The 14290-nt window shown below is 33.7% G+C and overlaps 1 protein-coding gene across 1 annotated transcript in view; it reads left to right on the forward strand.

Moving 5' to 3' along the window:
- LOC149413544 (guanylate cyclase soluble subunit beta-1-like) overlaps positions 1–14290 on the forward strand; it is a 112063-nt gene that overhangs the window by 80567 nt on the left and 17206 nt on the right. The window contains exons 7-13 of the mRNA XM_089644420.1: positions 3970–4124; positions 4955–5086; positions 5793–5875; positions 8701–8871; positions 9582–9819; positions 12171–12308; positions 13242–13399. Of these exons, the coding sequence (XP_089500546.1) occupies positions 3970–4124; positions 4955–5086; positions 5793–5875; positions 8701–8871; positions 9582–9819; positions 12171–12308; positions 13242–13399 (1075 nt within the window). The remainder of the gene's footprint in view (positions 1–3969; positions 4125–4954; positions 5087–5792; positions 5876–8700; positions 8872–9581; positions 9820–12170; positions 12309–13241; positions 13400–14290) is intronic.

Consider the following 14290-nt stretch of genomic DNA (forward strand, 5'->3'; position numbering starts at 1 on the left):
CATTTACAAAATGTCAACAATAAGTAGAGAAGAATTAAAATAATACACAGCCACCTACAAAAAGAACAAAAAAGAAAAATGGTAAAGTATGCGCCTCTTTCTGTGGTGAAGGGGGTGTCGATACCCACTAACAGACAGACCTAGGGAGAGAAAGCTGGGCGTTGGATTGGCTTCACGAGAATCAGGTTCCGCGCCCCTAAGCCAGGAAACCGGTTGTGCCTCGACGAGAAGTGTGAGTTGGGGTTGGGAATATCCCGAAGACCATGAGGAGAAAACGTCGGAATACCTGGAGGCAGGGCGGAAGGTCGCCAATCCACGTTCGGCCCATCCTCAGTCCAGTTCCTGACCTACCTCAGGGGAGGCGCTGCGAGCAGACGATGACACAGATCCCTCATCGTGATTTGATCTTGAAGTTTGATATGCACGGACGAGGTCTTCTGTCACCCCAGAGTTGGGGTACACCGGACTGACACAAGAAAAATATAAGTTCAGTGCTACTACCAGCAAGCAAGTCACTCTATAGTAGAAAAGAAAGAACAAGATACAAAGCAGTGTATAAAAATAAAAGAAAATCTTAAAAAAATTATAAGCAGAATCAGTCTGTTACAAAATATCCAAAATAACCTGCAATAAGAGATAGAAAGTAAACATTAGATGCAAATAATAAACATTAAGTATAATCAGGAACAGAAAATAAAACAGTTGGAAGTCGGTACAAAACTTTAATGTTTTTTTTCTCAAAACATGCGATTATAGAGTATAATATGTCCGTTAAATTAGTTAAAGCCAAATTATCATTATCCCAGTAAGGACACATTATCTTATATAAAAAATTGTTAAATAAAAAATTAAAAAAAAAAAATAATAATAATAATAATAATAAAAACATTTTACGACAGGTAGCACTGGTTGCATCCGAACGGTTCCGATGACTGCCCGAACCTAGCCGATCGTAGGTAGGCGGTTTACAAGGAATCTCAATCAATGAAAGATTAGTCGTAATTTAAAAGACATTACTAGTGTACCCACGATATGTAATATAAGTTAAAAGAGTTATACAATATGGGTTGCTGTTTCGATTTTACTCCTACGTTGAACATTATATAACTTTTGCCGCTAAATTACTTTGAGCCGCAGAACGAACTTGTACTTGAAACTTTAAATGAACAGCTTTTGATAACATATTGTACAACTTGAGACCACATTGTACAACTTGAGACCATATTGTACAACTTGAGACCATTACCTGGCTTTCATTTTCAACCGCAATATTAAATGCATTTCCTCTTGTTTGTGGACCCAATAATAATTATATTTATTTATTGCAATCAAGTTTAATTTGTTGAATTTCAATAAAATTTAAAGTTTTATTTCCTGTATTCAAAAGATTCACAGTCTTCTATTATCGGTCTAAAATATTTGTGACAAATATGTAATATAATTTCTTGTGCATCTTTATATTAAATTATCAATGTTCTGTAAAATACCCAATTGGACGTAATAACGGTTTGTTAATTATAAATGTGCTTTACAACAGCTGTTCATGTTCATTTTTATAAAAATGGTAAACAAACACACTTTTACTACGTTATTATATTAATATAATTGACCTTTCAAACTATTTTGTACAACTTTCAATAAATCTTTATATATTTAATACTCATTCTTCATATTGCATCGCTATATTAAATTAGTTACGATCATTAAAACACCCAATCTGACGTTATAAATATTTTCTAAATACAAACATACTTCACAACAAACTACTTATGTTTATTTTTTATAAATATATTTCTCTGTAAGTACTCTCGTAGTAACTTAAATACTAATTTCGTGCTCTTACTATAATATAGAGGGTCTGCCAAAGAAATCGAGTGGTTTTCAAAGAAGATTTATTATATTTATAAATATTTTTATTTGTGACAAAACATAGTGTATGTTAGGAAGTCTTTAAACTCAGATGTTGGTCATTTACATTTATTCATAATTGTAGCCAGTCACGAAAACTTTGAGAAGCGTCAATTAACATCTGACGTGGAATCCGAACGATTTCTTCCTGGATTTTCACGTTGAGATCTTCAAGGCAGTCTGACCTGTCGACATATACTCGGGAGTTGAAATATCCCCACAAAAAAAGTCACATAAGCTTAGAGCAGGTGAGCGAGGAGGCCAGTTAATATTGCCATATCTGGGGATAAGGCTGCCTGGAAACGGAACCCGTTAGACAGCCATTGAATTAGCTGTGTGTGCAGTTGCACCGGTAGTTTTAGATAAAAATCGGTTGATTTTCACAAATTTCAGTTGATTTTCACAAATTTAGGTTGATTTTCACAAATTTAGGTTGATTTTCACAAATTTCGGTTGATTCTCTAATAACGTCGGTCGATCGATAGATTTTTTCCGAAATCGGTAGATCTACCGAAATTTCGGTAGGAATGGCATCACTGACTAGGTTCCGCAACAGCTAAACTTCCTACTCTACAGACAACATATTAACAAATTGTGCGGTTCCCGTGAAGGTTGTTGTTCAATTATACAGTTATTGAACTCTTTTGTACGATTTTCTATTGTAAATTGTATTGTACCTGCTTACTCAGTTTATTATGCGTTCGTACTCAGTTTATTATGTTGTGTACTAAACAACTCTTATTGTACTCCTGAACAACATACGAATACCTATAATAATGCGTACATATAAAAGCCTTCAAGGCATGAATAAATAAATATCATTATTCAATTCATAAAAAACTAATTACTTTTTAAATTTTCTTATTAAATTAAAATTACTCGCATTATTACGCATTATATCTGCTTTGCTTTCCAATGAATCTTACAGACCTTACATTTTATAATAATTATTATTATTTATTAAGTATTTTTATTAACTGTGCTCTTATTGATTGCCCACTTATTTTATTGTCTGTAAGTGGCTTTACTACAGTCTGAAAATACTTTCAGAAGCGAAATAGCTGTCATGCGTAGTAATAATTACACGGCAGAACTTTTTTTATTAATGAACAGTTTTTATATTTAAATTGAATAATGATATTATTTAAAATATAAAATGAAACTTGAAATAATTATTAATTGGTAAAAAATGTAATTTAGGAATAACGAATTTTTTTTAAAATCAAGGTCGAATTCTCCCGTGGAGTCCGAGAGAGTTCAACGTTAAAAATCGAAATTACTTGAGCTTTGTCAAGTTAAAAAACGTAAACATAGAACCATCCCATTTAGCTTCCCTTCCAGACAATCCATATCTTGCAATACTTATTTTTAATACAGTGCTTTACTTTATCGATATTCCTCCTTGAATGTTATGACTTTTACCAATGTGCGTAAAAACATCAGACCATAGTCGTCACCAAGACGTGTTCAAGATACCACACGCACCTTTGCGCAAGCACGGATCTAGCACAGCATGGCCATGACAAGAGGAGTTGTGCTATTTAATGAAATTTCTATAATACTATGAAATATTAATTCGATGACTCCTGTGTATAACCGGTTAACTACTTTAAACTGCTCTCCTAGAAAGTTTCATTTTTGCATATTCACTGGAATACCAATGCCATTGATATAATGACTCCTTAAAAAGCTTAAAACTTCTTCTTTTTTAATTAAAATCAAATTTTATAGTATAATTATTAAGTACTGCAAGTATTTTTTGTTATTGTTACAGCTGTTTCGGCTTTCAAGGCCATTTTCAAACTGCGGTTTTAACCACGTTTAGACGACTTTAACAATAACAAAAACCAAAAAATACTTTCAGAACTTAATAATATTAATATAATATTTATATATTATTAAATTTGATTAAAAAAAAATAGAGTTCTACAAATTAAACACAAAAACAAAAAATAAAAATTTTACTGCCCGTGCAGCAAAAACTCGTGCTCTGTATCAAATAAATATTACTATTTTTGTGGGTCCGGTTTTATTTTTGATCCTGTAATATATTTTCCATAGAACCAAAGGTCAGCCCTGCCACCTTCTGCCACGTGTTTCCATTCCACTTGATGTTCGACCGGCGACTACGCGTCGTGCAATCCGGACGCGCCGTATCGCGTGTGTTGCCCAGAGTCACCACCAAGAAGTGCAAGATCACACACGTGCTGGATCCGGTAATTGTTTTTTATTATTCTAAAATTATAATTTTGCCTACAGCCTTTTAAATAAGGAATAAGTATTAAGTAATCAATGTATTCGCATTGGAATCTACATTGGTAATGCAGTTACATGAATGGATCTGTCAGTCACCAGCCAAAAGGATGCCCAGATCAATATCTTCGGGCTTTTTGTGTGAAACTAATAGGTCCTAAAAAAACCATAGATATGCCAATATATAGACAATAAAATTCTCATTCGGAGCCTACTTATTATACTGTACACCAATGAAAAACTCTGAAAGTTTATATCATAGACTTCCCGAGTTTTTCGTTGGTGGATATAGTTAGGCAATCATGTGACGTCACAATATTTCGGTTCCAATTTTCGATCGGAGTTATACACCCCTGCCCCCTGCTCTGGACTGTTGAACAAGAAATGAATCTTGCTTTGATTTGTATACCTTAAATTATGATTCGATCGCAGGTGTGGCAACCGACGTGTCCCGAAAAAAACCAGGGTTGGCAATCTTATCAATCTACAAAGATTAATTCGCAAATACTGGAGGTGCCACATACCGAACCATAGATATAAACTATGTAGAAGGATCCACACACTTTGTTACAAATCCTTTATGTAACACACTGCCTACACCGGGAAACCTTTCTAGGTGGAATGTCAAAATAACTGTAAAGCTGATTAAGAAGAAGATTATTAGTATCTGTTGATAACAAAAACTCTTGTGGTGTCTGAAAACTTGACTGTCGTTTCCGACAATAAATAAGGATTTCAAGTAACATTCCAATATAATGGGACGATTTAAATGATTATTGTTTTTTTGTTACAGGTTCGTCCACATTTAGATTTGACATTTGCCAATATTTTGGCTCACATCAACACCGTATATGTTCTGAAGACCAAACCTGGAGAGATGAAAGTTCAGGACGTTCAAGATGAATTCGCATCTCTTCGTTTGAAAGTAAGTATACTAACCTAATGTAAATCTACAATAGTTCTTATCTAAAATTATTTTAAAGAACATTTCTACTAAATATATAAATAAATATCGTTGAATAAACTATCTTAAAACCACTTGGGCCACACAGTTTAACATCTATCACCAAATGTCATTTCCTAATTAAAACTCTTTTTCTTTTGTGATTAGACATAAAATATACACAAATTTAAAAACAATAAAAAGCAACCACCTTTCTCTTTGCATTTAGAAGTTAACCATAGACACTCTCGTAAAATTTGAAAATATTCTATAAAACAGAAAACCGCCAAACAGATTACCAGATCAATTCTTGCCAAATTTTTGACTATATTAAAAAAAATTGAACTGACAATAGCCTTCATAATGCGTTTGTCTAGTTAAAAGCGTTGTTTTAGATTAAAAAATGATAAATTCAGTTTATAAAAAAAACCATTGGCAAGCGATTGTTAAAACTTTTGATATGTTTGTTCATTTTAAATTCCACATTTTCGTTAGTAACGCCAAATCTTTAAAAAAAAATCATTTATTCTTTTTTTCTACGCCTGAGCGGTTAAAACGACTATCATTCGGGGAGTTACTCAAGGATCTGAATATGATCACGTCTTATTTCAGTTAACATCGGTGGCATATAGCTGTAAATTAAGCATTTGATAAATTTACACTTAAATTATAAAAATAAATATTTCAGGGTCAGATGCTCTACATTCCTGAAACAGACCTGATGGTTTTTCTGTGCTACCCGAGTGTGATGAACTTGGATGACTTAACCCGGTAAGTTTTCAATGATTCCTCAATTGTGACTTATAAAACATTTATCTGAAGCACCAAACAAACCCTAGGTGAGCTCTGGCTTCGTAAAATATTTATTTTCAACTATTTTCGGCTTGCAATATCATGTCATTCAAAGTAGAGCTTTGAAAGATTTACAGAATTCAATCTATTCCCGGTACGGTTGATGAAGATATCCTTAACTCTGATCAAACGCTGAAACAAACCAATATCAGCGTTTAGCGGGGATAATTCAAATGTTATATTTATAAATGTCGCTGATGGTTATCGAATAATTTAGCGAGAATTTGAAAAAATCTTCAAATTTCAAAGTTAAACTTCAAGTTCTGTAATTATTTCATCATGGGCCGGTGGTTTCACAATACTTAGATAACAACAGAACTTGCATATGAATTTCATAGAACTTTAATATTAACTTTGAAATTTTATGAATTGTTTTACATTTTGTAAAACAACCCATCCTTATTAGACTTGCTGTATGATTTACTTTTTCAAGAAACTTTAATCGCTTTTGAAGTGAATGACTTGAATCTATTTTCAATTATTACCATTGAAAGTTTTACGTATTAATTTCCAGTGTTTTAATGGGATTAGAAAATGAACTAGCGCATTAAACACACGAAAAACAACTTGATAAAATGTGTAATAATTTATTGCATGTATCACGGAAGACTCAAATTACTGTTTGTGTAACAGAATATTTTTTATAACTGCGCAGTTCATTACATTAACTAATTGATTACAGCAATTAGTCAAGCTTTGTATTTTTTACTTGATTTCCCCAAGCAATTAAAATGCGCACCTTTATTATATTTAGCGGAGTTTTCAACAATTATCTCCACATTTCGTTTACTGAAAGCTTCACACGCTAAAAAAAACATTTTCTTAGAATAACAACATTGACAGCTTACAAAATTTGTCGATTTACTCACAAACTAAATATTATTGACGATTCTCTACTATTTTTACAATTCGTTATTCTATTTTCTTCCTTTTTGAACACTTGATTAAACTTTGTACAAAATATGTTTCATCATTGAAGAAAGTATTGGCGTCTGTCAAACGAAAATATGAAATCGAAATATCAGAAAAATTCAGTGGCATCTAGGAATTGAACCCAAGACCTCAGCTTTGTCGAGGCTTTACTCTACCACTGAGCTAATCCGACCCTTTCCCTTTCGGTCATATTTAACTATATCATACTTCTACTAAGAACTACCAATATCATCTTAATTTTCTTAACGCTTATTTTTATTGGCAGCTTTATTTATGTATGATTGCATGATTCTAATAATAGATAGATAGATAAAAACATAAGCGCCAAGTAAATAAAAAATAAGTATGATTATTAGTTAAATATGGGTCGGATTAGATCAGTGGTAGAGCGAAGCCCCGGCAAGGCTTGCCTTGATTTGACTGCCTCTGTGGTCGAGGGATAAGGCTCTCGAATAGCAGGCCGAAGGTCACGGGTTCAAATCCCGGCGTGCGCAAGTAAATTTTATTTGATTAATTTGTGTTATTTCACAATTTATTCATTTAAAATAATAAACAGTATACTTGCAGCACGCTCCAGAGTAGAAGATAATCTCAGTATCGCCCTGGTATAAGACCATCATTTAGAATTGAAAGTTGGCTTAAAATGGCTTTAGTCGTGTTTTGTGACCAGATATGAACAGTCAGGTACTCCACCACCTTCTTCTTCCCTATCTTCTTCATCTCCCCATTATCTTCATCATCACTACATACCTCAATTAACGATGCCATAGTCTCACTGGCTCCAGACGGTTCGGAGCAGCTTGTGCGGTTTTTCATTAAAAAATAATATTCTTAAAGGCTGACGTCCTGGGTTCAATTACTTAAAGCCACCGAGCCTTTTTTGATTTTTCTGTTCCAAATTTTCGTTTGTGAGTCCCTAATATTGTTTTGTAACCCTGTTGTCTCTCTTTAAGAAATATTATGGAACAAATAATTTTAAAAAATTTGTTAAAATCCTATGCGACAATTTTAATATTGTGCTTATAAAAAAGTGGAAGATAATATACAGAAGATTATTTATGACGGGCGGTGTTGATTTAATTTTGAAATCTATAGTTTTATTCCGAGATTGATGAAATTTGTCAGACATGTTCATCATAACAACAGAAAAATCAATGTATAAACGATATTTAAAAAAAACCACCCCATTCCATTTTTTTATTTCTTAAACCAAAATGTTGATACTTCTGGATGAAATTTTGACGTTCAAAATAAGATAAAAATTGCTGTCTAAATGTGATTTTGGAAAAATCTGTATAAAGCCTGGGCCACGCCGGGGACTACAGCTAGTCATATGACCTCTTACACAATTTTCGTTTAGACATACACCTACTTGAAATATACTTTACTTATTATTCCCAGCCATAAGCATTCTCTGTGTACCTCATCCTTATTTTAAGTTATTTACATAGTATTGTATTACATACAAAGGATCTCAATTTTCTTCTTTATTTACACATTACATTATCAACTTCTCTTTTCTATCCTTTGCTGTTTTACACGCGAATAAGGGCTCTTAACTACTTACGCAATTCTTATATCTCATGTTATAGTTTATTTCTGATACTGTAAGTAATATTATATAAAAGAAGAAGGCGTTAATGATACAAAAAATAAGTAAACATTTTATTATAATGCAATCAACACATTATTAGATTGAATTATCACCTTCAACAGCCGCAGTAGTTACATTTCCAATAGAGCCTTTTGTCTAGTTTTTACCCTTTTAACGCATGATGCAATCAACGAAATTTGACCTTAATTTTCAACAGTCGTGGCCTATACATTTCCGATATACCCCTGCACGATGCAACCCGTGACCTGGTGCTGATGTCCGAGCAGTTCGAGGCGGATTACAAGCTGACGAGAAACCTTGAAGTGTTGACCGACAAGCTACAGCATACCTACAGGGAATTGGAGTCGGAGAAGCAGAAAACTGACAGGTTTGTAATACTTTTGCACTGCTTACATTCACTAATCAATCTGAATCAACCACTAACAGAACAGGTTACATAATTTCAAAATGCACTACATAATATCACATAACATAATATGACATGCCTTGACATGCCATGCCATACCATGACTTGAAATGACATGACATGACATGACATGACTGATTTAATGTCATCCAATTTAAGAAAAATGCATATGCATATATAAATATATATATTCGTGTGTGTACGCGTGATTGCCACCAAAGTTTTCACTTTGCATTTTCATAGACAATTAGTCTATCTCCATCAGATGTTCGGAAGTGGGTTAATTTCAGCATCCAACATTCATTCATGTTTTCATGTTCATGTTTATTCATTCATTCAACAAGGATCACGAAAACAAAATCGAAATTCAAATGACTTTATTTTTAAACAACTGATTCTGTTATTCAAGATGTTAAAGCTATGAAAAAAATCACAGTGTTTCTTTAAATGCTACCTAAGACATTTTTCTATATAGTTAAGCTCTATTTTGAAGAACTTCTATTTCATTAAATATTTTCGCTTACACCTATTAATTATATTCGTTTTTTTTTTTAATTTAGCGCGATTTCATTACATTCGTTTTCACATATCGTCCTTTCAAACCATCTTCTTCTTCATTTTGAACGCTTACTAGTAAGCCTTAATCAGCAACCAATGTTATTTGTTTGCAGGCTCCTCTACTCTGTCTTACCAATAAGTGTAGCTTCAGAGCTACGCCACGGACGGCCCGTAGCCGCGCGCCGCTACGACGTAGTCACTCTACTGTTCAGCGGCGTCGTAGAGTTCGCCCGGTTCTGCTCCCAGAACACGGACTCCCGCGGTGCCATGAAGATAGTCAGGATGCTGAATGATCTGTACACCACGTTTGATGTTTTGACGGATCCGAAGAAGAACCCTGATGTTTATAAGGTATTCCTAGTCAACGGATGATTCTACAGGGTTTTCCAATAAGATGTGTTATTTTGATATTCAAAGAAAAAAGCCATTTATTAATTTAAATGATCAAATGTTTATTTCATTATAAAGAAAAACGTATGCCATTAATAATAAAAAATAACATCAGTCAAATGACCACCACAACCACGCCTACAGGACCATATCCTTTTCATGAAATTTTCCATAACCAAATCGCAAAGTAGCTGCCTTATGTCCTCGATAGCCTTACAAATTCCCTCTTTGAGATCTTGAATCGACACTGGGCTGTTGGTGTAGACGTTCTCTTTTACGTGGCTCCAAAGGAAGAAGTCGCAAGGTATTAAATCACAAGATCTCGGTGGCCAATTGTGATCACCTCTTCGAGAGAAACTTTTCCCGTAAAAGATCAATGGTTTTGTTGCTTGTGTGGAACGTAGCGCCGTCTTGTTGAAAGTAAACGTTGTCCAGATCAATACCATCCAATTCCGGCCATACAAAATCATTAATTCTTAATTAATATTCAAAATAACACCTATTATTTGAAAACCCTATAGTTATCAAATTTTCTTTTCCACAATGCCTACTAATCTTCACTAAAAATGACATCAAATTTATTTTAGAAAATGCAATCAACCATGGAGAATCCTCCTCCTTGAAAACAATCAATATCAAACACCGTCTACTAAGAATATATTTCCATATTCCTTTCCAAAGAACTAAATTAACATTCTCCCAACCTTCTGTGCGAATGTGCTACTATAGTGGCAAGATTCCTGACATATTTAGCGATAGACTATACACTTTATTTTTTATGTTAGTGGATATCTTTCTCGGGCGTTTCCTACTTCTTCTACCATCCACTACTCACTACTGTATACCATAATGTTACTGTTAAAAAACTACATTACATCGACTTAATATTCGACCCCGTATATTATTCCGAGATATATTTCTCGGGCGTCCCGACTTCTTTACCATTCAAAGTACTCTCTTAACACTCCTGACACTAATTAGAACAAACTTTGGAATTTCCAGCGATATTAGACTGAATTTTTCATATTTTAAAAAGATTTAACATTATTATTATAAATTAAATTTATTAAATACAATTTAAGATGCAGTAAAAAAAAAAAAAATTTTTTAAGCCAGTTAAAAAAAATTACACACTAACGTTAGTGGTTTTCACTTAGATCTTTTAGAAATATTCGAAATTAGGAAAAATTTCAATTTAAATTTAAATATTATTAATAATCAAGTTAATTTTGTGAATAACCCTATCTTAAACATATTTCCATTGTAATTTTTTGTCTTTGATCTTCTAAGCACCTCCCCTTTCCACCTCTCTCCCCCTCCCCCAACCCATTACTTCCATTTCTACCCACGCCTGTCTTTCTATACTTGATAATTTAGTTTTTTGTACATTTAATGTCCTGATGAAGAGAACATCGTTTTCAAAACATGTTGATTTTCTTTTTAAATACATACGTGGTAAAAACAAAGTTTTTTAATTATTTCATTAATAAAATGGTGCCACAAAGTGAATTTGCAAAATTTGAAGAAATTATTATTATTTAAAAAATAGTCTATTATTTTAAAAATTGAAATAAATAAATTTTAAACCATTAGAAGTTTATTAAATTTCTCGAATCTCTTATTTTTACTTGACCGAAACTTTGCAGTCTCTTGTTGTACATAATTTTTGATCGGTTGTAAACCGTTTTCGACGGTTGGGATTTATTCATCCTTATTTCTTTATATGTTTTTATGTTAATCCCTCTCTGTTGATGCATTACAAATAAAACAAAATTTTAACAATTAAAAAATATAAGTATAAAATTTGCCATTAACAGTAAAATTCACAGATTTATTTTTGCCACCATTGTATCTTAGAACAATGAATTGAACTGAACCAAACCTGAACCTAGTGAAATAATCATAAACATGAAATGAAACAGCTTCCAAAGTTTATGGAATTCCGATGAGACATAATCGACAACCGTTCAATAGTTCAAGCCATTATTTCGTATATATCAATAACTATCAATACCCAACTTGGACAAAAAGTTTTCCTACCAAATGTTGGAAGGGAAAGTATCAGGAATCTATATAAAATTATTTTTGTTTTCTGACTGCTTCGCGTAAACCGCTCTTGTCCTCGAAGGAGCAAATTGTGTTTATAAATACAAGTCGATCATGCATGGGTCGGATCATTTTTCCAATCAAAGTTTTATGTCGCCATATAACATACCAATTATTAATCGAATTGGCCATTGTTCTGCATATAGGGAATTATTTTTGACCCAAGTTTTTACAGTGATTAAAGAGCTATAAACTATTACGTACAGGTCGAGACAGTTGGTGACAAATACATGGCGGTCTCAGGGCTGCCCGAAGCCTGCCCTGCTCACGCCAGGTGGATAGCTCGCTTGGCTCTGGACATGATGGACCTTGCCAAGGAAGTGACCATCGATGGCCTACCTGTTGTAAGTCAACACAAACCCCTTTTCATAATATCATAATTTTGTTCACATTAACGGAAGAAGTTTGCGGAGGGTTTTTCCGAGAAAAGGAAGTAGGGAATTTGGGAGTCAGTGTGTCCAGGAGTGACGAACATGTGAATCGATTCCTGCGGTACAAGGCAATGATTGGATCAAGAAAGTAAACCCTGACACTCCTGCAAACATAGCAAACTACTTGGAGTTACTCATTAAGTTACGTTTGGTCATTCATATTTTGTATGTCCATCACATTTGCACATGAGTGGTCCCAGGGGCGGCGCTACTCATAACAGTCTCTCAAATTGTGGATGTGGACAACAGTTGTGTCTTATTCTATGTTACACTTTAATATATTCTGTTCTAGTAATGTGTAATTTCTATTACCTAATAAATTCTAAAAAAAAGTACTACAGGATTCATATGTCTTATACTTATTTATAAATGTGGAAATTCTAACTATACAATTGTAAATGTTCTCCAAAATGCCCTGGAAAGAATCTCAGACTTGTGATGTCCCGAAAGAAACCATTCATCTATTCTGAATGCAATTAGGTACTAATGTTATCCAAATTGACCCTGGTAATAAATAACATCTTTGCGATTCTTTCAAGAAACCATCATGTCACTTCGAATGCAATCAACATTGTTCTCAAAATTTGTTTTGACAGCATCGCCATTCCATTGTAAGAATATTATGTACTAAATACACAATTTGGCTGTCCTGAAATGGGAATCCTTCCCAGTTGGACAGTCAAAGGTTAATTTTGTTTTGTATTATTTGTAATTTATATATATAAAAATAAATAAATAAAATTATTTGTATTGTGAAAAGCGATTTGAATTATATCAGTTGGTGTGTTGTTCGCAAGGCTGTCGATTGATGATCAGACCTCAGATATACGTATTAATTTTTGTTAGGGTATCACAATCGGGATCCACTCTGGCGAGGTGGTGACAGGCGTGATAGGTCACCGCATGCCTCGCTACTGTCTGTTCGGCAACACCGTCAACCTCACCAGCCGCTGTGAGACCACGGGCCTGCCGGGGACCATCAACGTCTCGGAGGACACCTACAAGTGAGTACTGTCCTCTATCTTTTGTACCTCTGAATCCTTTGGTGAGCTGGTGACGGGTGTCATAGGACATCGCATGCTATATGATTTTTCTTTTTGTGTAACGCTGTTTTTTTTATTTAAAATAAGCTTAAGGACGATGTGCTAGAACTGTCAGGCGTTGGGTATTAACACCGCCTTGGCAATCGGCGCCCGGAGCGGACTACTTCAATTACGCTGTCTTTATCCAATCTGTTCATGGGAAAATCGAAAGGTGTTGCTCGGAGTCAAAGCCGACTAGAGTACAGACCTGGGCATGCGACCACCAAAAAGTCAGTCAAGTCGCTAATTAAACAAATCTGTTTGATGGTCTAATCACCGTTTATTCAACATACTTGTGGTAAAATAACATACAGATCAGTAGTAGCGACAAGTATCAAAAACAATCGTCACTATTTGCAAACATTCGTTGCTCGATGGCACTGACTTAATCACGTGACTCTTCAAAATCCGCTATACGGCCTGTAGGTAGATACTGTAGTCGATCTTGGATTACATATGACATCAAAAACATAGACTTTGTAAAAAAACATATTTATGGAAACGGTATATACATTGAAAACAAGGAAGGAAATAAATTACTATTTTTTATGATTGTATAATGATAAAATATTTATTACTAGTACAAATTTAAACATATATTATAATAAAAATAGTTTATTTATTTTATTTTGGACCCATGGTTTAATATATTGTGTATTTATAGAAGTAACAATCAATTCGATTACTTTATATCGGAATTTATTCATAATATTTGTTGCAAACAGAAGGTTGGTCCATTGGGTACGCCGGATTTAAAATTCCCTTCATTTTGTGTTGTATATATTATGTTATGTTGGCAACCCTAATGTTTGA

This window comes from Hesperophylax consimilis, chromosome 21, assembly GCF_061612785.1.
Source record: "Hesperophylax consimilis isolate HC1 chromosome 21, BYU_Hcon_1.0, whole genome shotgun sequence".
NCBI lineage: Eukaryota > Metazoa > Arthropoda > Insecta > Trichoptera > Limnephilidae > Hesperophylax > Hesperophylax consimilis.